We start from the raw sequence: 24,789 nt of genomic DNA, 5'->3' as shown, positions 1-24,789 counted from the left end.
TTTTGTTTATAAAAGAAAACAGGAATAAATCAATCGTGTCATTTCTTTTCAGACAAATCTTTTTTTCATCTAATCATAATTTGCATTGTATTTCTTTTAACACATTCACTGCCCGCCATTTTTCAATACTGTAGTTAGCTTCTGCCAAGTTTTTTTTTTTGAGGATTCTGGCTCATCTTTCAAGAGCCGAGGATTCGTTTCTGTTAGGATTTTGTGAACACACAATATCTCAAAAGAACTAATAGAATGTGTGCTTTCTCTGTCTAAAAGAGTTAGTTTGTAGAGTTAGTACCGTAAATTCCGGACTATAAGACGCACCGGTGTATAAGCCGCGGGACCAAAATTGACTATTTTTTTCTTCTATAAGCCGCACCGGTCTATAAGCCGCGGGTGTTTTGATGTTTAATTACCATATGAAAGGGTTCGTGCACAGAGAGGAATGTCGGGAAAGCGATGGCTGTTTGGGGAAGCTCCCATTTATTAACATTTCAACAAAACAAAACAAAAGTCAGGTCACTAATCCCCAGACAAAATCACACAACAATAGGCTATATGTGCAGCAAACCTGTAACCAGAGAAGTCAAGTCACTAATGCTCGTCTTCCTCTTCTTCCTGCGTACTGAAACCACCAAAGTCCTCATCTTCAGTGTCGGAAACGAACAGGTTCAGGGTGGCTTCGTCAACCACTCTCCTCTCTCCTTCATTGTCACTCAAAACCAACGAACTCCTCTTCATCTATAGCTGTGTTTCCATTACAGTTTTTCGCAAAAGAATTGCGATATTTCTACAACTTCGACAATGTACAATTGCGACTTGTAGGCGTTTCCATTGAAGTTGCGTTTGAGTGATTCCCCGTTGCAGCAGCTGCCACAGTGATTACGCACGGGGATCTGCCCCATATCCCGTCCCCTGCATGCTCAAATCCAACCAATGGTCAATGGAAATCCCAACATGAAGTTACAATGCATATAAACGAGCCTGATTATCAATTCAAAAGAAAATGAGTCGCAAAATGTTGCTGGCTGCGTGAATGCAGTCAGCGCGACAGGCAGAGGAAAAAAGGTAGCCTAATAGCCTACAACTGGTCCGATTTAGAGATGGAGGGGGGAAAAGGCTGATTTGGTTCTATAATTGCACCTGAAACGTGTGCAATGTATTAGCCTACTCACAGTCACTGTATTCACTTCAGACAGCACCACCGCACCAGTGTGTGCTTTTCATCCTCTCATCTCGCCGCTGTGCCAAATGCGCGCACACAGGCAGCCTGCTGTCACCATGGACCGATTTCTGCCATTAAACATTATCTAATTTGCCCGGCTACGCTTTTGCACAACACTCGTCTTTCTGCTAGGTAGCGTTGCTTCAAAGTTTTCCACTTGCTGCGGAGGTTTTGACACGGCTATCGAACCTTACTTACCAAACTTATTTTCCGCTCCTTTTCCAAGGGATAATATGGGTCACATGACGTGCAAATGCGAAAAATGTGTTTCCATTACACTTTTGCGATAAACTGCTATATCGACACGTCTGAAAAACCACCTCATGATCATCTACTGCTCGTTCTCATGCTGTCGAGAACGAGCAAAGCTTTTTTTTGGTGAAAGAATCCTCCAGGGCGCTTCTTGTTAACAGTCCGAGTGAGTGGCAGGTCGAACGTCAAAGGCACTTCATCCATATTTATGATCTGCTCCGGTTCGATGGAATATTCCTTGATCTTCCTTTGTGTGAATTCGCCGAAGTTTGTGATTTTCTCCTGGTAGTCGGGGGAGGGAGTTGATGGGCTTGTGGCCGTTTGCTTACCGTAATTACCATATGTAAGTGGTCACGCACAGAGGGGATTGTCGGGAAAGAGATGGCTGTTTGAGGAAGCTCCCATTTACCGTATTACCGTAACATTTCAACAAAACAACATAACACAACACCACCGTTGTTTATTTGTACAGTGCACACAGTGTCCGCGGTGTGGTGAAAAGAGGGCAAGAGAGGAAATTAAAACAGAAGTGGATTTATAGTTAGAAAGAGTGCTAAAAAAGAGAGATTTTTTTTTTTTTTTTTTTTTTTTCTGAAAAAATCCATAGATAAGACGCACCGTTATATAAGCCGCAGGGGCCAAAAAACGGGAAAAAAGCCGCGGCTTATAGTCCGGAATTTACGGTAGTTATGTAAGCATTAGCAGTTGAATACAGCATGGTTTCAGCGTCAGAAAATGTATTCTGAGATAAACGGCTTTTTGTGAAATTCGATAGAACAGTCACTTTAACCATTCATTTTTGGCATCAGTAAGACGTCAGACATCTAAACAATAGTTTTGAACAGTAATTTCCTCCATAACAGCAGGAAACCCCTCTCTGCTTCAAACTCCTCCCTCCGTGGGCGTTCTCCTCCGCCCTCCTTGGCTCTGCAGCGGGTCTGTCACAAACGAGTTGCTGCTGCCTGGCTGCTGCCTGGCAGTCTGGATGGGGCTCGCTGGATGGGTTTCGCTCGTTTCTTGGCATTTCGGTTGAGAGCTCTGATGAAGCTCTTGCGATTCTGCGCTTATTTATGCTGCGTGTTTCAAAGTGTGCACCCAGTCTATTCTTGGAACCCCCCACCGTTGCCACCGCTGTGCGTCAGTGCGAAAGCGAAAGCGTTTTCGCCATCCATTTTACAGTATGAGAACGGCTTCCTCGCGCTTTTCCCTGCAGTTTTGGCTCGCCTCTTCCTACTCTGGAGAGACATGTCGCCACTCAGTGGGTCGGTAAAATAGATTATACACATTCAATACCTCCAATATTTGTATAAAAGACGTAAAAGGGTTGGATCCACGTCCCACCGTCAAAAAAAAAAAAAAAAAAATTTAAGCCGAGATATCTCGTCTTTGGCAGTCAACCGTTGGATTCTGTAAGCCGAGATATCTCGTCAATGGCAGTGAACGTCTTAAAATATCCGTTTGGTTTGGTTTCATTGGTTTATAAGGTTACATGAGAAACACTACAGTAGTTATTGTATCCTAATAATAGTCAATGTTTTATTGTGATGTCTCATTTAGAAGGCTGGTGATTTTGCGGCAGCAGCAAAGAGCTTGTAAAGCGAGAACATGCAACTTTATGAATCGAGGCAGGAAGTGTAGTGTTAGTCCCGCCCCCCTTGGACACTCGTCACTCATCTGATCTGCTGCAGGTTTAGCTTTGCTGTGCTTTCTTTTCTTACAGGAGGAAGTATCACGATATGTCAATATTTCAATATTTTGTCCCACCCCTAGCTCTCGGTGGAGGCAACATGGAGGGAAGCTAAACATTGTTCATCTGCGTATCATGTTTTTGGTTGAAAAGTGGAAAGTTTTTCCTTTAAGATGGACCTTGTGACTGTCACTCTTTGCACCTCAGATCTTCAGAATTCTCTAATATTTTGGATGTTGATTGTAAAATATATGAAAACTTTCTCTCTGTGTTTGTGTGTGTGTCTGACCGTATGCAGCAGATGCCCCATGCTGATGCGTTGCTGTCGAGCCACGGCGTGTCTCCTCAGTACCGCATGCACTCCTACTACTCTGCAGCCTCCTACCTGAGCCAGGGGCTGGGCTCCAGCTCCTACAGCCAGAGCCTGCAGAGCGGCCTGGCCCCCAGCGCCTACCCAAGCAGCTTCACCCGCGAGGACGACACCAAGCCAGTCTGTGAGTGATGCACACACACACGCGCGCGCACACCTACACACACACGCACACGCACACACACACACACACACACACACACACACACACGCGCGCGCGCGCGCGCGCGCGCACACACACACACACACACACACACACCAGTGTTGTAGTCAAGTCACTATATCTCGACTCCAAGTCGAGTCTTGAGTCCCCAGTGTTCGAGTCACCAAAGAAGAGTCTGAGTTGAGTTCCCATTTTCTGTCCGGAGTTGCTGAATATGAACATGAATCCACATGTAAGTGGAACACACGTGTCTGCCCGAAATTGAATAATGTCACGGTATTAATATAGCTGTCAATATCTTATGCCAAATTATTAGGGCCGATTACAAAAGAAAACAAACAAATACAAAAAAGCAGTCTTTATCAATTAACAAGTCCAAGTCCTTGTCCGTCCTGGTGGCTCACCTGGTAGCACGCGTACGACGGAGGCTCGGTCCTTTGCGCGGATGACGCGGGTTCGAATCCGACCCGAGGTCCTTTGCCGCATGCCATCCCCTCTCTCTCTCTCCTCACCTTTCCTGTCTGCCTACTGTCCTATCTAAATAAAGGCAAAAATACCCCAAAATAATCTTAAAAAAACAACAAGTCCAAGTTCTCGTCTTCTCATCTCGTCTTCCAAGTCCGACTGCGTGAATGCTCGAGTCCAAGTCTGAGTCAACAGTCGAGTCACAAGTCCTGACTCCGAGTCCGACTCAACTCAACTACAACAATGACACACACACACACGCTACGCATGCACACACATACACACAAACACACACACACACACACACACGCTTTCTCAGGCCCCATAAAGTTTTATCCAGACTTTATCAAGAGCGTGGTTAAGTACATCCAAGGGAGGTCTGCACTCAAGTCAAGGGCACCATAAAATTTATAAAAATATATAAGTCTAAAGCAAAGCTTTTTCCCTTCACGCTGTATTTAGTTATCACTTAAAGAGATAGCGGCTACACGTTAGCACGTGTTGCATTTATACTGCGTCCTGTTTGTTTTCCACACTGAGAAGCAAGCGGGTTCCCGCGGGCCGAGAAAATCCCTGAAAGTTTGAGGATTTTTGGAAGTCTTTAACACATTGACTGCCAGCCGTTTTTTTCTTGCTGTAGGTAGCTTCTGCCAAGCCGTTTTTTGAGGATTGTGGCTCATTTTACAAGAGCCGAGGATTATTTTCTGCTTGGAGTTTGTGAACATACAATATCTCAAAAGTACTAATAGAATGTGTACTTTCTCTGTCTAAAAGAGTTAGTTTGTAGAGTTAGTAGTTATGTAAGCATTAGCAGTTGAATACAGCATGGTTTTAGCGTCAGAAAAAATATTCAGAGATAAACGGCTTTTTGTGAAATTCGATAGAACTGTCACTTTAACCATTCATTTTTGGCTCTCTCTCTCTCTCTCTCTCCCTCCCCCTCTCGCTCTCTCTCTCTCTCTCTCTCTCTCCCTTCCCCTCGCTCTCCCTCCCTCTCTCTCTCTCTCTCTCTCTCTCTCCCTCCCTCTCGCTCTCCCTCCCTCTCTCTCTCTCTCCCTCCCTCTCGGGAGGGAGACGCACTAGGTTTAATCCTAGTGAGAGGGGGAGAGGGAGAGAGAGAGAGAGAGAGAGAGAGGGAGGGAGGGAGAGAGAGAGAGCGAGAGAGAGAGAGAGAGAGAGAGGGAGAGAGCGAGAGGGAGAGTTGCTTCAACTCCTCCCTCCGTGGGCGTTCAAAGCACTGAGACTGTGACGGCCGCTGCAGCCAAGAAGCTGCTGTCCTGTGCCTGTCTGCACGGCCGCTGTTTGAGGAAGTCGGCATGGACTCGCTCGCTTCTTGGAGTTTTGGTTGAGAGAAGCTTTTGCGATTCTGGTCATATTTATGCTGCGTGTTTCAAAGTGTGTTCCACCTGTAATGTATTATGTAAATTTGCAATCCCGCATCGCCAGCAATCAGCGCGAAAACGAGAGCGTTTTCCCCCATCCATTTTCATGAGAATGGCTGGGGTGAGAATGGCGTGACAAGTTAAAAAAATGCTTGCCTTCCTCTAGTCAGGAGACCACTGTTGCCACTTAGTGGGTCGGTGGAATGGGTTGTAAACGTTCGGTGGCTCCAATAATTATATAAGAGATGTAAAAGGGTTAGATGCACATCCCACGGTCAAAAAAAAAAAAAACATTTTTTTGACGAGTCAAGTCGTCGCTGGCAGTGAACAGCTGGATTGTGTTTGACGACTACACTCGTCGTTGGCAATTAACGTGTTAACATGTTGTAAAATGATTTTTTTATTTTTTTATTTAACCTTTATTTAACCAGGAAGTCACATTGAGGTTGAAACCTCTTTTACAAGTGAGACCTAGCCAAGACAGGGTCAGCAACGTGAAAAAACGTAACATGACAACATCAAGTTACAGACACAGCAACAATAGATGGGACTAAAACAAAACATTAACAGGACTGCATAAATCACAACACAGCTACAATAGTTACAACGCAGCATCTAAAAGCAACGACATTATGTTACAATGTAGAAAAAACAACTAAAATTACAATGGCTAGAGTGAAATAAAAGGGCAGCAATATTTAATTGTGTATTTACATATTAGTTGAAACAATTGCAACCAAAAGTAGCCACTTCCTTAATTCTAAGTTTAAAATCATGCAGGAGATAAGGGTCTCTTGAGTTTGGCTTGCAGATCATTCCAGGACCAAGGACCATAGTAGAACAGACTTTCTTTACCAGCCTCTGTTCTGACAGGAGGCACTTTGTATTGAAACCAACGATGTGACCTAAGGTTATGGGTGGTTTCCAGGGGTGTAAACTTACGGTTTAAATAAGAGGGTAATTTACCTGAAATAATCTTGTAAACTAAAATGTACCAGTGTTGAAGCCTGCTGGATGGATGGTCAACTAAAGGTGATTTATCTCCCAGTCTTATCATCAACACTTCACACACTGTGGAAAAAACCCTGTGGAGATTTGACACACCAACAGCTTTAACAAATAGACCTCTTACATGTTTGCAAACAGTGATTACATATTTTGTGGGCAGAGTCGAACTGGTTGCAGAAAGTGACAGCTAGCCGTTCAGCTGTCATAGAAATATGGAAGATCCTCCACGTATTTTAAAGCTTTGCCAGCAACAGACAGGTTACCTTACACAAATAAGCTAACTTTTTCAATGAGGTGAGGTTTCCTGACCTGTACTCACTGTCAGGATGGGTCTAGGATTCAACTACATCGCCAAAGTTGCAGTGCCGGACATCTTCATAATCCTAGTGGGAAAGCCCAACAATATGTCTTTTTCGTTTATTCCTAAATTATTATTTAGTTTCGGTTTCACTTGTTTCCTCAGATTTTCTGCCACCATGCTGTGACACTCCAAAATTGGTCTATATGATTTCACCAGGATTTCTTGACTTGACAAGATTAGGAATAAGGAGTCAGACCTCTATGATGTCTAGTTTTGACTGATTTCACATCTTACTCCAAAACATGGCAATTTTGAAACAAGAATTTGATGAGTGTGGGAACACTGTGAGAATTGTAGTAAAAAGTAGCAACACGCACAATCTTGAACACTGTATCAGCTGTGGCAAAGATCAGAACAAACAAACAGAAGACCGGCACTCACACAGAACAATAGTCTTCTTATTTCGTGTGGGCAAAAAACAGACGTGTTTCAGCTAGAAGCCATCATCAGCGTGAGAATCGACATGAGTGAAATATGCTGATATGTTGAATTTAAAGGATTATTATTTCTATAGTCCTTCATCACAAGCCTGTTTCAAAATACTTTACTGAGCTCACCAGGATCTAATTGATCAATAATTAATCACAAAACAAAACGTTGCAATAACACAGTATGAAACAAAATAACACGAAGCAAAACAAAGACACAAAGTAGCACGTTAAGACATAAAGGACTGACAAAGGAAGTTGCTGAGCTACAGCTCATCTTACTTGCTTTACTACAGACTTCCATTCTATATTTCTATGAAACAATAATTCATAATATTGGGCTCAGCTGTTTAACCATTAACTATGTAGGCATATTGTGGATGACAACAATGAATGTGTGATGTACACAATGTAATAGTAACAGATAGAAAACCATAGTGGTTTATTCCTTTAAATGCAGCAGTTTGATCAGTCATCTCCAGATTTAGTAATTTCCACAAATCATAAGACAATAATAAGTGGTGGTAGATCGGCCGCAACACAGTGAGGAAATGGGAGAAGATTGTCATTCAGGCAGCATCGAGATCTTTGTTTCAGTGGATCCATGCCCAAACCCCCCCCCCAACACCAGCAGTAGAACCCCCCCCCCCCCACCGACACCAGCAGTAGAACCCCCCCCCCCCTCCCAACACCAGCAGTAGAACCCCCCCCACCCTCCACCTGTATTTGCTTATGACTTTCACCTGTCACTTCCTGTGAGGGTCCACCAGTGCTGTGGTGAACCGCCACGCTCCGTTACAACACACCAGCAGACTCTCTCAGCGGGTGGTCCCACGTCTGCTGTCGACTCAAACACCAGAAAGTCATAATCATAATAATAATAATAACTGCACGCTCCTTTCTAGCGTCCTTCGCTGGCTCGCCCGCTGAACTGGCAGCGCTCAATAGACCCTTTTCACAGGGGGCATTTTGTGTCGAAATCGCAGGGTAAACACAGGTGCAGGCAAAACACTAATGAGGGTTTCCAACTTCCAATCATGGAAATTGGAAACCCTCATTAGTGTGTTGCTTGCACCTGTGTTTACCCTGCCATTTCGACACAAAATGGCCCCCTGTGAGAAGGGTCTATTCTACCGTGCCTGTTTGGTTTACCCTCGAGGTCTCGCCCGCATCGCGGCCTCGCAGACGCAGCTCGACTGCTGCAATTTGTAACTTGTGTTACAAACTGGTGTAATATTACTGAAATCATATTGGTAATAAGTTATATTACGGAGTTACTGCTAAAAGTAATATATTACATGTAATATGTTACTTTTGTAATGACTTACCCCCAACATGCAAACGTAAACAAACTTTTTTCCCGCTTTTACATCTTAATGTCATATTCTTGAAGAGTAGGACTTCTAGATGGACAATATTATTGCACCATGACTCAAAACACAAGCCTGCTTTGAGTCATGGTTTAAATGTAAACAAACCATTTTATGGCTTTCAAGTACATCTACATTTAGCTCTTAATACAAACTAACCTTCCTTGTATCAAGAGCTCTGTCAGGTAAAAAAACAAGAAAAGAAAAGAAGAGTTGACATTTGAAGGGCCTTAAAATGTTGCATAGTATACCTCTAAGAAGAGGACAAAAATAAATAAATCTATAGTGTTTTTGAGAATTTACATAATATCCCGATAATCAAGTGTATCAATATTTTCTTACACCCCTGATGTTGATTGATTGTGGAGAGACTTGTCTCAGCATGAGAACCAAGAAGCACATCTAAACTTCCTCCTGTCGGGTGCTGAGATTGTTTCGATTGGACTGAACACGGCGTTGCGGCTCCAGATCCCTCCACCGGGAGGACGTATGTGCGAGCGAGCGCCGAGCCTTTACCTGCCCTCCCTCCCTCCCTCTCCAGCCCACCCCCCCCCCCCCCGTCAAATTTATCTCCCGCCCAGGATACAGCTAATCAGTTGGCCAAATACAGAGCTCCAAATAACCTTCAGGAGTGCCATGCTGTCCTTCCCCCCCCCCCCCCCCCTCCACCACTCTCTCCGCCCCCCCACGCGCGCGCTCCCCGCTGTCTCCGCAAAATTGCCTTCTGGAGTTAGTGAGCGGGAACAGTTAAGATTTACAAACAATGATGAAGCTTGTCATGCGTCTTTCTCCATCCGTCACGGTAGCTGTGGGGAGAAGCTGTGAGGGTGTTCTTCATAAAAGCCAGCTCTCTGTGAAATACGCCCCCGCCAGGCCTGTTTACTGCCGCGCGCTCGTCAGCAGCCCCCACGCCGTAAATCGCCGAGCGGGGAGGCGACAGCGCAGTCCATCAAACGCCCCGCCCCGCCCCGCCCTGCACGCCCTCCCAACATCTCACCTCACACTACACCCCCCCCCCCCCCCTCCGCGCACTCTCTGATCCTCCAGCACTCATTCTCAACCTTTCTCAAATCAAGGACCCCTAATTCAGTCCACATTAGTTGATGAGATGTTGTCTCACAGACGCAAATCAGAGAATATTTTTTTACTGTCGGATCTGATTTTGTCCAGAATCCAAAGACAGTCTGCACTGTAGATCAGTGGTTCTCAAACTTTTTCACGTCAAGGACCCCCTAAACTCACTCAAATTAGACGGACCCCCATTTGATAAGATTATGTCTCAGGGTCCCCCATCTGATAGGATTTTTGCTTTTAGATGTTTCATTATTACAGAAAGTTGATGACACCCCATGACCAAAATTGTCATACATTCTGTCTCATTGTGTTACTTATGGATGGAATTATAGTAGGGATGTCACAATATATCGTCCCACAATATATCGCGATATCAAAACGTGACAATATGTATCGTTGAGATGAAATCTCATATCGTGAGAAAAAGAAGCTGAACATGGTGGCACTGATCTGCATCTGATTGCATGCTCACTCTCCTTTTCATTGCTTTGTTTGAACAGACGAGGGACGTTACAGACACGGAGGATGAAAATGGTGAAATTACTCAAATTAGCGTGGAGGATGCCCCCTCAACTTACAAATCGATCGCAAAAAAAATTGTTAAAATATCGTATCGTATCGTTATCGTGAACCCAATATCGTGTATCGTATCATATCGTGAACTGAGTGTATCGTGACACCCCTAAATTATAGTGAAAATAAATGATTACCCTTTTTTGCTGGCGATCCTCTGGAACCCCCTCAAGGACCGCTGGTGGTCCCTGGACCCCACATTGAGAACCACTGCTCCACAGTCACCCGTCCCTCTTCCTTGCTAGGCTCTACCCGGGCGGGGACGCTCCGATGAGATGAGGAGCTGCCCCCAAATGAGTGATGGCCACTTCACTCTTACAGGAGACAGCTTTTGGCTGAGTCTGTATTTTTGTTTTTTGTACCCTTGCCCCAGACTTTTTCAAATTTCAAAAAGTGTTGAAAGTTTTCGCGAGCTGTCACACCAAGCTTTCCTTTCACGTTCCCTTCACTTTCTGTGAAAAACGGTCTTTTCACCGAGTCACCGGGTCGCGCCAGACCTCAGAATCGAGCGGCGCCGCACTGGCTATACGTTTGTCTGTTTTTGTTATATTCGTGTCAGCACAGCGCGTAGCGTCATTTAAATGCAAATCAGAGTGTTGAGCTATTGCAGATGTTAATCCCGCTAATCGATAGACCTGTGTGAGCCCATTAAGTTAGAAATCCATTACTATCTTTCTAGATGATATTCTATTGATTTCCCTGCCTGCGATCCATACTGTACTGTACACCAAGTTGAGTTACTGCGTATAAACTCTGTCGTCCCGGGTCCAGTGCCTCCTCGAGAAAAAAACGACAGAGAGATTCATGTCAATAAGTTTCTTTGTTTCCCATGTAAAATGGGCCTTACCTGCTTTCAGATCAAATTACTTCGAATTCACACTTGCTCACGCCCACACTCTCTCTCTCTCTCTCCCTCCCACACACACACAGGCACGCACGCACACACACATACACACACACACACACACACACACACACACACACACACGTGCACACACACATACACACACACACACACACTTGTACCTGCACACGCCCGTGGCCACTAATTCTGGAGTTGTCAAAAAAGGTCTGTGACTCTTTGGGATTTATTGAAGGCAAAACAAATCACAGTTGTTCTAACCCGAGAAGTGAGCTCTGAAAAGGAAGTGCTGTTTCATGTCATGTAGCAGCCAGAGTTCATTTCCCTGGTCACCGCCCATCGCTCAGCTCAGTGGTGGGGTTTCTCAGGTGAGGGAAGCACAGGCTAGGTGTTTTTCCACAAGGCTCTTGGTTTAGTGTATTCATACTGACTATCATCAACACTGTTTACATCTGGTAGGTAAATCACTGTTTATGTCATAAAGCTATAGTACCTCAAGTATTGGTCATATGGTATTTTTCTTTACACAGTTGGCAGTCCACTCACAGGTTTATTATTATGGATATATATATATATATATATGGATATTTTCTGCTCTATTAGATAGTATATATACAGTATAGACTAGAGAGTCTGAGCACATGGTAAATAACCCAGTGGTTCTCAAACTTCTTCACATCAAGGACCCCTAAACTGACACAAATTAGACCACAGACCCGCCCATTTTATCAGATTTTGTCCCAGGGCCCCCCCCCCCCCCCATCTGATTTTTTTTTTTTGCTTTGAGATGTTTTATTACAGAAAGTAGATGAAACCCATGACCAAAACAGTCATACATTATGTCATTTTGTTACTTATGGATGGAATTATAGTGAAAATAAATTACTCCCCTTTTTGCTAGGGACACCCTGGAACCCCCCCAAGGACCCTTGGGGACTCCCGGACCCCACTGTGAGAACCACTGCTCTGGAGGAACAGGGGCCAAACTGTAAGTAAGAGCCAGTTAGAGAAATTGTCCCCAGAGGGCTTCAGTTAACCTGCGGCTGATTGAATCCCCCTAGACAGGCTCTGTTCCCCAGCCTGCCGGCCTGCTAACTGCCCTGCAGCCTGCAGCACTGTAGATTAGCCTGCTAACTACCCTGTAGCCTGCAGCACTGTAGATTAGCCTGCTAACTACCCTGCAGCCTGCAGCACTGTAGATTAGCCTGCTAACTACCCTGCAGCCTGCAGCACTGTAGATTAGCCTGCTAACTACCCTGCAGCCTGCAGCACTGTAGATGACCTGCTAACTGCCCTGCAGCCTGCAGCACTGTAGATTAGCCTGCTAACTACCCTGCAGCCTGCAGCACTGTAGATGACCTGCTAACTGCCCTGCAGCCTGCAGCACTGTAGATGACCTGCTAACTGCCCTGCAGCCTGCAGCACTGTAGATGACCTGCTAACTGCCCTGCAGCCTGCAGCACTGTAGATTAGCCTGCTAACTACCCTGCAGCCTGCAGCACTGTAGATGACCTGCTAACTGCCCTGCAGCCTGCAGCACTGTAGATGACCTGCTAACTGCCCTGCAGCCTGCAGCACTGTAGATGACCTGCTAACTACCCTGCAGCCTGCAGCACTGTAGATGGCCTGCTAACTGCCCTGCAGCACTGTAGATGACCTGCTAACTGCCCTGCAGCCTGCAGCACTGTAGATGACCTGCTAACTACCCTGCAGCCTGCAGCACTGTAGATGACCTGCTAACTGCCCTGCAGCCTGCAGCACTGTAGATGGCCTGCTAACTGCCCTGCAGCCTGCAGCACTGTAGATGGCCTGCTAACTGCCCTGCAGCCTGCAGCACTGTAGATGGCCTGCTAACTACCCTGCAGCCTGCAGCACTGTAGATGGCCTGCTAACTACCCTGCAGCCTGCAGCACTGTAGATGGGCTAAATAGCCTGCTAACTAGCCTGTAGCCTGCAGCACTGTAGATGGGCTAAATAGCCTGCTAACTAGCCTGTAGCCTGCAGCACTGTAGATGGGCTAAATAGCCTGCTAACTAGCTTGTAGCCTGCAGCACTGTAGATGGGCTAAATAGCCTGCTAAGTAGCCTGCTAACTAGCCTGTAGCCTGCAGCACTGTAGATGGCCTGCTAACTAGCCTGTAGCCTGCAGCACTGTAGATGGGCTAAATAGCCTGCTAACTAGCCTGTAGCCTGCAGCACTGTAGATGGGCTAAATAGCCTGCTAAGTAGCCTGTAGCCTGCAGCACTGTAGATGGGCTAAATAGCCTGCTAAGTAGCCTGTAGCCTGCAGCACTGTAGATGGGCTAAATAGCCTGCTAACTAGCCTGTAGCCTGCAGCACTGTAGATGGCCTGCTAACTAGCCTGTAGCCTGCAGCACTGTAGATGGGCTAAATAGCCTGCTAAGTAGCCTGTAGCCTGCAGCACTGTAGATGGGCTAAATAGCCTGCTAACTAGCCTGTAGCCTGCAGCACTGTAGATGGCCTGCTAACTAGCCTGTAGCCTGCAGCACTGTAGATGGCCTGCTAACTAGCCTGTAGCCTGCAGCACTGTAGATGGACTAAATAGTGATGTAATTGTGTGCTGAGGGCACAAGCAGCATTGTAATGTGTTGTACAACAGCACCATTAACACACGCCTGGGGCTGTGGAGACATTAAATGGCCGGGGCTGTGTGGTTTATGTCCTCTAACTCTCTCTCTCCTCTCTCTCTCACACACACGCACACACACACTCACACACACGCACACACGCACACGCACACACACACACACACACACACACACACACACACACACACTGTCCAGCTTTGAGAAGCTTGAAGAGAAAAGCGATGGTACTTAACACTCACTTATATTGCAGCTTATGCTGTTCATACTGTACTGTATGTGTAGCACAATGCAATCCTCCATAGATATTCACATTGTACTGCAGTGTTCCCACACAGTCTGCTTACACCGTCAATCCACTAGGTGACGACAAGGAAACAGTATTGTCATGGCGTCTTGCTTCCGTAATTCGGCGTATTTACTATTTACAGTTGAAAAAGGATGTTTGGGTGGGACATAAGATGAGGAGAGAACTTCAGATTCTTTCAAATGAATACATTTCAGGCACCAGGACGCAACATCGTATCTTAGGAAAAGGAAATGTGGTTCTTAGGAACACGTTGAAACTTGTAAAGTTGCAGGTTTCATAATGATAGAGGGAGGGCAAAGAAGATCACCTCATCACAAAATGAATGCTGCATAGTAGGGTTGTCAAAAGTATCGATAGTATCGAAAAGTATCAATACTAAAAGTTTTTAAACGGATACAATACTCATTTGCAACCGTTTTGATACAATCAGTCCTTTCTTTTAATGAAAATTGGCGAGTATCTAGCTTCAACAAGCTAAATGTGATAGGCTGATGGCTAGAGCAGGGTTCATCTGCTGTCTAAGTTCAAAGTTTGATCAGGCCTAGATTATGGAGTCTGTCATCTGTCTAACTTTATTTTTATGCCTCTTGATGTGATCCCCCCCTTCCTGTGCTATTGAAAATGGTATCGAGTATCGATATTTTCCTGGGTATCGGTATCGAAGTAGAAATTATAGTATCGTGACATCCCTACTGCATAGGGCTTGTATGGACATGAAATCCAGTGTGTAAAGTACAGCTTGACTCAGTCAGAAACTGCATGTAGAGCTGTTGTACTCTCCTCTCCTTTTACACTCTCCGTGATGTGGAAGTTGTTTGACTGATATAATAATGTGCACAGAGCAAACTGAAAGTCTAGTGGGTGTCATAACATGCAGGGTGTCATAACGTGCAGGGTGTCATAACATGCGGGGTGTCGTCCTAATCTAACCACGCGTTTGTAGTCACTTTGCGTTGGAGGCTCAGAGGAGCGATTGACAAATGACGTCTCCCTGGCAGCTCCTCTGAAACAGCTGAGCGACTTGGATAAACACATTTGGCAGCTTTAGCACCTCCTCTCCATAGCAATATATTTCCCTCCTCTTGTGTCCTTTGCTTTGGCATTTTTCTTACCCTGTCTCCCCCCACAATGAATCTCCTGTTTAAAATCTAATGATGAGAAAAGTCCCACAAATATTGACCCGGCCCGCCTCGGCTCATTATTGCATATCCATAACTTCTGGACGGACGGACGTCAAAAGGCCCGGGCGATAGACTGACAGGCCATTTTGTGAGTTGATGGGGCACAGTAGCCGAGATGGAGATTTAGCATAGGGACGAGGGGCAGTGTCACGCCCTCTCCACCGGGGACAGATTGGTTAACAATGCAGGAGCAGAGGTTCCTCTCTGCTTAATTAACCTTTGACCCCAAGGCACTGCTGCCTTCTGTCAAGCCTGCGGTGGCCCTGCGACTCCACAACAAACCCATAATGGGCATTGAAGTGTTTTCTGACCCTCGCTGATGGCTGTGTAAAAGACTGTGACGTCCCCTTTGAACAACTGTCTCTCAACAGCTCTTCATTTTGGAAGATGAGAGTCAGAAATATGTGGAGGATTTTACCGCACATAGAATGAATAGGGCGAATTTATGATAATGCAAAAACTATTATTTTAATCTATATTTTAGTTTGGTGAATAAGGTGTTTGATGTGGCCTGAAATTAACAGCAGCTCAGTGCATCGCAGACTTTACTGTAGGAGCAACGTTCACAGTTCAGTGTCGGCACTTTGCTTCTCCTGGGAGTTATGTGGAAAACATGCGACAGTGTCAAAGTCCTCGCCGAATGCGCCGAGGGCTACGCCGCGGCTGTCTGTCTGTCTGTCTGTCTGTCTATCTGTCTGTCTGTCTGTCTGTCTATCTGTCTGTCTGTCACTCTGTCTGTCTGCCTGTCTGTCTGTCTGTTCCTCTTTCTGTCTGCCTGCCTGTCTGTCTGTCTGCCTGTCTGTCTGTCTGTCTGTCTGTCACTCTGTCTGTCTGTCTGCCTGTCTGTCTGTCTGTTCCTCTTTCTGTCTGCCTGCCTGTCTGTCTGCCTGTCTGTCTGCCTGCCTGTCTGTCTGTCTGTCTGTCTGTCTGTCACTCTGTCTGTCTGCCTGTCTGTCTGTCTGTCCCTCTTTCTGTCTGTCTGTCTGTCTGCCTACCTGCCTGTCTGTCTGTCACTCTGTCTGCCTGTCTGTCTGTCTGTCCCTCTTTCTGTATGTCTGCCTGCCTGTCTGCCTACCTGCCTGTCTGTCTGTCCCTCTGTCTTTCTGCCTGTCTGTCTATCTGTCTGACCCTCTTTCTGTCTGCCTGCCTGTCTGTCTGCCTACCTGTATGTCTGTCTGTCCCTCTGTCTGTCTGCCTACCTGCCTGTCTGTCCCTCTGTCTGTCTGCCTACCTGCCTGTCTGTCTGCCTGTCTGTCCCTCTGTCTGTCTGTCTGCCCACCTGCCTGTCTGTCTGCCTGTCCCTCTCTCGGTCTATCTTTCTGCCTGTCTGCTCTTTGACTGAGTTTTCTGGACCATTAAGTCCTGCCACTGACCTAATGATGAGGCGTGTGTCTCTGTGAGGGTGGTCCTCCTCAGTCCAGCCACACATGGGACCCTCTCTCAAACTGGCCAGGGACCTTTTTTCTTTTTAGACACAGCTCGTATCATTTTAATGGGGGCCATTTCATCTCAGGGCAACCTTGTCATGTGACAGGCAACCTTGTCATGTGACAGGCGACTCTTCACTCTTAAGGTTGACTCTTTTTTGCTCCTGTGATAACGGCTTGCACTAAGTACTCTTGGATAGCATTGAAACACTCAGAAAGTTGATTGGATTTAGGGAACTTTCAGGTTGTGCACTGAACTGTGTCACATTGTGTTTGAGTATGAGTTAAGTTCACACGGTTAATGTAATAACTTCCAATTAATGGAATAAACCAGAGCAATTTAGAAAGAGAGTGGCGTCAGCGGAGGACCAATGAACAGCCAGGAAGAGGTCTCGCGCTACTTTTAAATGATAAAATAAAGCTGATAATGTACAATTTGATTTGAAAAAAAAAACTTTCAAAGGACAACACAAACTGTCCATTTTGCTGCAACTCGACAGTGCTGCTTAATCCAGGACCTTACTTCCTGGAACTCTTGAGAGTAAAAAACTGGTCCATTGGAGTGAATGGAGATGTCGCGACACTTCTATATATACGGCTCTGGAATAAACCATTAAGATGATAACAATTAGCAGCTAACGGTGTCATAATCCTGTTAGCATACTACATTAGCCATTAATGTCATCACTTTTTCCTGTTCATGTAATGGTTTTTACATCATTAGGTTTTAAAGCACTGTGAATGGCAATGTACACTGTTCATAAGGATCATCAGTGACCTCTTCCATGCATATCCATGTATATATTCTTTTAATTTAGTGAGTTAATGGATGACAGTTGTGTATTGAATTCAACTGATATCAGTTCACTTATTATATTTTTGAAAACGTACAATTTGAACCTTCCTGTAAAAGCAATCAAGCCCAATAATGTTGCAAGTATTGCAGGGGGGGAAAAAGTTGCTACATTTCTAGTAAGTAACTTTTATTACATCAATGGCAAATGTATTGTTTTAATGGCATTATTACCCTATTAGCTGCACATTTGAACGAGTTATTATGCTAATTTGAAGCGATTACCTTTACAGTTGTAAGATGCTGTCACACACACTGTTCGTGCATTAGGCTCTGTTAGACAAACTCTCGTAATGTAAAGCCTCACTACAGCAGTGCAGAATCGGGTGTGTGGGTGTGTTTGTGTGTGTGTGTGTGTGTGTGTGTGTGTGTGTGTGTGTGTGTGTGTGTGTGTGTGTGTGTGTGTGTGTGTGTGTGTGTTTACTTAAGTGTTATCTACCCACATGACCCTTGTGTGCGGTGGATGAGTGCAGATATGAGGCCCACAGAAGCAGCTTATCCCTGCTGGATCAGACTGAATTACCATCTCCTCTCACATCTGGGCTTTTGTTCCCCTCCTCGGCAGCAGAAATGATTGTGCCGTCACTCCCTCCCCCTCTCTCCCCTCCCTCCCTCCCTCTCCTCACTCCCTCCCTCACTCCCTTCCCCTCCCCCCCTCCCTCTCTCCCTCCCTCTCCTCCCTCCCTCTCCTCCCTCCCTCCCTCCCTCTCTCCCTCTCTCTCCTCCTCCCTCCCTCTCCTCCCTCCCTCCCTCCCTCTCCTCCCTCCCTCCCTCTCTCTCCTCTCTCCCCTCCCTCACTCCCTCCCTCTCTCTCCTCCCTCCCCCCCTCCCTCCCTCCCCCCCCCCTCTCCTCCCTCTCTCCTCCCTCCCTCTCCTCCCTCCCTCCCTCTCCCCTCCCTCCCTCTCTCTCCTCTCTCCCCTCCCTCACTCCCTCCCTCTCTCTCCTCCCTCCCCCCCCCCTCCCTCCCCCCTCCCTCTCCTCCCTCTCTCCTCCCTCCCTCTCCTCCCTCCCTCCCTCTCCCCTCCCTCCCTCTCTCTCCTCTCTCCCCTCCCTCACTCCCTCTCTCTCCTCCCTCCCCCCTCCCTCTCCTCCCTCTCCCCTCCCTCTCCTCCCTCCCTCCCTCTCCTCCTCCCTCTCCTCCCCCCTCTTCCCTCCCTCCCTCTCTTAACAGGACAAGGGGGAGGTTAAAAAGCTTCCTTTTGTTATTCCACACAAAGACTGTTTAATAGTTTGGAAATCGTATATCGAGTGCTGCTGAGTGACTGGGAAAAGGGCAAAAGTTCATGTATGAGAATAAGCTGTCCTGCTTCAACGTCCCCAGCAGGTAACGTCTCTCCTGTTACACAGTCGTTTCACACTTTGACACAAGCGAGTTCTTGTCCGATCCCCTGGTTCCACCACAGCCCAAGAGCATGGCAGATCAGAGCTGTCAGATCTAAGTGTAAAGAGCGTTTCTCTGTGTGACATTAACCCTACAGTGTTCAGTGTTTCCCCTAGAAAGATTGTCAGGCCTGGAGGGATTTCGACAGGTACCCCGACCGCAACGGTGGAGGGCCCTCGCTGGCGACGCTAAACTTTTAGCTAACCTGTTCGCATCTATGTTCGCAATGGCATCCCAAGTATCATCATACTATTATGGGATGCGATGCGAACAGTTTTATGTATTATGGGATGTGCGTTTCCCAGGCAACGACACACGTTGACACGTTTTGGAACAGCGCCGCACGCTGGCACGATGCTCCTAAAAGCAAAATGCTTATCATTCATATCGTTAACGGGTGTGAAAGGCCTAATTGAGAACAAGCCTCTCTCTCTGACGTTTCAACACGATGACATTAATCTGTATTAAACGAGAAAGCGGAGGACCGTCGTGCGCGGCTCAGAACACGCGGGGCCGCAGCGCGTCGTGATTTAACGTCCCCAGTGAAACGAACACGTCCCATCGCATTCCGCCTTTAATTACATCATAGATTTGCTGGCAGAGAATTAACAGTGATCTGGCTAATTCACAGCCGCTTCCCCTGACCCCCCCCTCTCCCCTGACCCCCACCCCCCCACCCACTTGGTATTATTGCTGTACAAGTGGACCGTTGGGAAAAAGACCTGTGTGCACTTAGCTACACAAACATTAGTATTAACGATTGGGCTGCCAGTTTGGAATTGGTGACAAACTGCAGACGGGCAGAAATCGGAGTCCGAAACCAATCAGGAAGTTAATGAGGAGAGAAATTACTCTTCCCCCCTCCCCCTCCTCCTCCTCCTCCTCCTCCTCCTCCTCCTCCTCCTCCTCCTCCTCCTCCTCCTATCACTGCTGAGGAGAGAGAGAGAGAGGGGGGGGGGGGGGGGGGGGGGGTACATGCCGAGCGAGCGTGAATGAAGCCAATCAAGTGAGAAGGATCAGGGAAAGTGGGGACATGGGCTCTCGTTAATGTCTCTAATTGAATTGTGGTTGTGTGTGTAGGCCTGATTGAAGTGCTATTCTGATGAAACATTCAGATATGTGCGACACTGTGTGATTATTGGAGTTAATACTCGTGGACGTGTTTGTATACTTGCCGCTTAGGTTACATTTTTGGCTGTCAAGTTTCAACTGAGAACTTGGTGGTCAAAAATCTCATAAAGTTCTGGATCTTTAGACTACATTTTCACTAATGATCCGGCTTCTAAAATGACTTCCACGGTTATTGTCTTGCCCCCTCCCCCCGAGAACGCACACACACACACACACACACACACACACACACACACACACACAGGTCATCTTTCCTGTTCAGGACCAGATGTTCATCTGATGTCTTAATGATCCGACGTGGATAGTTTTAAATGAGGATCAAATTATTTTAAGAAAGTCCAGAAAGAGCAGTTTAATTAGTCCACTGTGCTGTGGTGTGTTGTAGCATATGTACTGGAAATCAGGTCAGTAAAATGCAGCTTTGCAATATGAAACCTTCAGATGATACATTGAGTGTCTTGTTACAGGGCCATGTAATAAACCCTACTGCCATTCAAAGGGGAAATGCCATCAGTTTGAAGTTAGTCCCATGGGTTAAGGCGAGCCAAGGAATATTTTTGAACAAACTCTGCTCTCTCAGAGCCAGGGTAGAAACATATAGGAATGAACCCTTAAATTGACAGTTCATCCCCTGATAGGGATACATTTTAATCACATTAGCCAATGTGATTTAAAATTTAATGTGATTAAAATGTATCCCTATCACCCCCAAATCAAAAATGCATATTTTTCCTCTCACCCATAGTGATATTTATCCATCTAGATCGTTTTGGTGTGAGTTGCTGAGTTTTGGAGATATCGGCCATAAAGATGAAACTGCTCACTGAGCAGTTTCATGGAGGAACTATTTTATATCGACCAAACTACACCTGCTAGCTAGCAGCAGCCAGCGTGTGCAGAAATATTTTCTTTTGACCGAACTACACCCAAGTCGAAAGAAAATAGTGCCATCCAGTTCCATTGTATTCAAGAGAAGGCCGACATCATATAGCCGATAGCTCCAAAACTCACACCAAAACAATCTAGATGGATAATAGCACTACAGGTAAGAGGATAAATATGCATTTCTAATTTGAGGGAGAACTGTCCCTTTAAAATAAGTGGCGTTTCCCTAAGTGCTTTAGATCTTTTAACTCCAGGAAACAAAGTTGCCATTCTTATCAATCAATTGGTCAAAACATTGCATGCAAAAATGGTCATGTTATTTTCCAGGAATTCAAAATAAAATGTTCTTTCAAGAATCCCTCTTCAAACAGATGAACCCACTGATAGGGCTTTCACACCGGCAGGGCTCTGTGCCTGTTCCGGTTCCCGAACCCAAATTTGAACCGGCCGGCGCGTTCAGACCGAAAAAATAATTGGTTCGGAACCTGAAAAGTTGGTTCTCAGCTGAACCAAAAAATAGTTGGTTTTTCCTTGGGAACCGTGACATCATCAGTGGGCGTGTCTCATTCTAGGCTGTGACAACGAGCAGGACGGAGAAGAAGGCAGTGACAACATGGAGAAAAATAATTTGCAGTGGTCTCCTGAGGAAACCAAATGTTTAGTGGCGATTTGGGCATCTACCGAATCTCAAGAAAAGCTAGAAAGCAGTACAAGAAAGAGCAAGTCATATGCCGAACTTGCGGAAGAGATGGCCAAGGCTGGGTTCACTCGAACGCCAGAGCAAATAATTAATCAACTTAAAAAACTGAAGGAGGACTACCGAATAATATGTCCTCCCACTTTGGTTCAGCTTAAACTGGTGTGAACACGGGCTGGTTCACCAGAAAGCACCAAGGTTCTGAGACTCCAGAACGGAGCCAGAACCAGAACCGTGTCTGTCTGAAAGCGCTATGAGTGGTCATCTAGCAGCTGGCAGCAGCGCGGTGTTATTAGTTTCTATCTGCTGTACCTGCAGAATGCGTGTGTGTTAAAACACCTGGGTGCACACAGCTCTCTCACATGCTTTCTGCGGAAGAGACTTCAGCCTTTCACTTTGTTTACTGTCTTGGCCTTTGAAAACGAGCACGAGTCTGTTATAAATCCTCTGCTTTGGTAAGAATAATTTCACATTGTGGTTCGGAATCCGTTGAATACAGGGGCTAACAGATAGGCCCATTCGTTTTGCAGGGCTGATGTATTGGATATGACTCTCCTGGTTTATCTGTCTCACAATAGTATTTCTCTTCTGGCTTTTTATTGACTCGCCTTACGCAGACGTTTTTATTTGATGCGCTGCTGTACTCTGTACCTATCCGAGAACGGCAGGCAATATTAATTTATCATATTAACGACTTGGAGGAGTATCCAAGAAAAAGATTTGTAGCCCCCCGATAGCTGCGAGAGACTTGAGGTCTATCTGTTGTTTTAGAGTGCATAAGCATTGGTGTGTTTTTCCCATCATGTTTCTTTGCATAACTCAGTTGGGTGAAGGTACGTTAGAAGTGGTACATTACATACATTGGTAAGGTACACAAACACAATGCTGCTTTGCAGGGATTTTGATCTCACATGGGTGACCGGAAGTTACACCAAACAACAAGTATTCCAATAGAAAACTATATGTAGTATCTATAGAGAACCAAAGTCACGCCCACTTCCGGGTCTAGGCGTATGAACCGAGGGATTTCATCCACCATTTATTTTCCCATCTATATTTAGTAAAATACTTATACAATATAAACCAAGTGATTCAGCTATATATTTAGAATCAGGAGAGGCCATAGAACATTTCACTCGAACCAAACAACAACTCGAACCCTAAACAAATGTTGATTTTTTTCTTTTTACGTTTTGGTTTAAGTAAAGTGCTCTAAATATAGCTGAGTCGTTTAGTTTGTCAAGTAAAAGTATTTTTATAAGCATTTTACCAAAGGCAGATGGAAAAACAAATGGCGGATGAAATCCCCTTGGTTCGTATGCCTAAACCGGAAGTGGGCGTGACTTTGGCTCGCCTTGCATTCGGAGTAACTATATATCATTCATATTCTTCTTAGGGATGGGCATTACAATTTTAATACTCAAGTACTCTCCTTCGCTTCTACTATGAACGAGTAATCAGCAGCTGTGACTTCATGTGGCCTTAACTGGTGTGAACAACAGATAAGGTGAATCACAGCGAGGAGAACAGTCCATCGTTCTTAGCTAATATCCCTGGCACCATGACAGGTCACCAAAGCTCTGTCGAATAGACAAGCTACTTGTGAATCACGTGACTTTTGTTTACAAGAGCATGTTTGCTTGTAATTTGGCAGTACTCTAGGTGAACCCAATTTAAAAGAAAATGCAACAAAGTCAACTTTTCCACTACGGTTTGGACCAAAGAAAACAAACGGAGAACATGAGGACTCTGTTCTTGTTTCCTGCAGCCTTCTTGCCCGGTGGTGGCACTGGCGGCCATGACTCCAACATGGCCTACGCCTCCATCAGCTCCCATGGCATGGTCAGCTCTGATGGCAAGGCGGAGAGCGAGGCCCGCGCAGACGCCGTCAACTTCACCATCCACTCCATCATGGACGCTGGCTTCAAGTAAAAGGGTCTACAGGGAGGGAGAGCAGATGATGCATACCAGATTTCAGCTGAGCAAAAAAGTTCTTGCAAAACCATTTTGTAGTTTTAGCGTTGCTTCAGATTCCTCTGATGTTTCTCTGCAGGAGACGTGGAGAGGTTGTTGCCGACCCACTGAAGCAGTTGCTGTCTCAGTGGGTCATGCACTATACACTGCTGTCGTCGTTGAGCCTGTTGATCAATTTGTGTACTGGCTTCAGAAGGTTTTAACCAGTTGTTTGGGGAGTGTAGTTGACAAAAGACACTGATTTGACACTAACCATTTGGTGGATGATCACTGTAACTTAAGGCTTCCATCTTTGTAGTTTACCTCCATATTCAACCCAAGAGATCTACTGTACAAGAGGATTTGAGCAAATACTAATTAGAATTTGTATATTGGCTAAAACTCCACATTGCTTGAGGCGGTTAAAGCTTTTGTTAAAGCTAAACACAAAATCAGTAGTCTTCAGCGAAGCAATTGGCAAGGTGCTGGAAAGTCTGTTGAGTGCTTGGAAAGTGCTTGAATTTAATTTGATATATTTTTTAATAATTAAGGGTTAGTTCATGCTTTAAAAGAATCAGAGAAAGATAAAACTCTTCTACAAAACATTAAAATTCCCCCAAATAATGGACAGAGATACAAAGAAATTTGTTTGCATAAATTCTTTATGCAAACCTAATAGAATATGGCAGTGTCAAAAAGAGAGTTGATTCAACTGTTGTTGACACTGGTTGGTCAAATGAAATCTAAGCACAGACTGAAGTACTGCTGAAGGGGACAAATTGCATGGTCCATGGCTGGAGGCTTTGTCCACGTTGTATTGCTTATTAAGCATTAACTAACCATTAATTAATTAATAATTAAAATTAATTAATTAATAATAAGTGTTACCTTACTGAAATCCTATATAGTCTAAATTGTCCAGTACAGTCTCCAAACAATATCAGCTATCAGTGTTTCCATTGACAGTAAGTGAATGTTGATTTTGTATGTTGCACTATTTTTCGACAATCAGAAAACAAGCTTAGTGTTATATTTTTTGAGCCTTAATAAGCTTATTGATTGTCTCTTATAGTCTGTCTACAGCACCACTTTGGACAATTTTAAAGTTGTCGTTTGACCAAATGCAGACAGTTTGTGAGAAAAAAAAACAC

The 24,789-nt window shown here is 45.4% G+C and overlaps 1 protein-coding gene across 1 annotated transcript in view; it reads left to right on the top strand.

Annotated features, from left to right (window-relative positions):
- Positions 1 to 23,617, top strand: part of dmrt1 (doublesex and mab-3 related transcription factor 1) — a gene marked incomplete at both ends in the record, with an annotated part of 39,805 nt that extends 16,188 nt beyond the window's left edge. The window contains 2 exons of the mRNA XM_083644700.1: positions 3,457 to 3,652; positions 23,454 to 23,617. Of these exons, the coding sequence (XP_083500826.1) occupies positions 3,457 to 3,652; positions 23,454 to 23,617 (360 nt within the window). The remainder of the gene's footprint in view (positions 1 to 3,456; positions 3,653 to 23,453) is intronic.
- Positions 23,618 to 24,789: the final 1,172 nt, after the last annotated feature.

Source organism: Poromitra crassiceps (assembly GCF_964638095.1).
Source record: "Poromitra crassiceps genome assembly, chromosome: 10".
In the NCBI taxonomy this organism is placed as follows: domain Eukaryota; kingdom Metazoa; phylum Chordata; class Actinopteri; order Beryciformes; family Melamphaidae; genus Poromitra; species Poromitra crassiceps.
The sequence above is the reverse complement of the archived record's forward strand: the minus strand, read 5'-3'. Positions and strand labels throughout refer to the sequence as shown.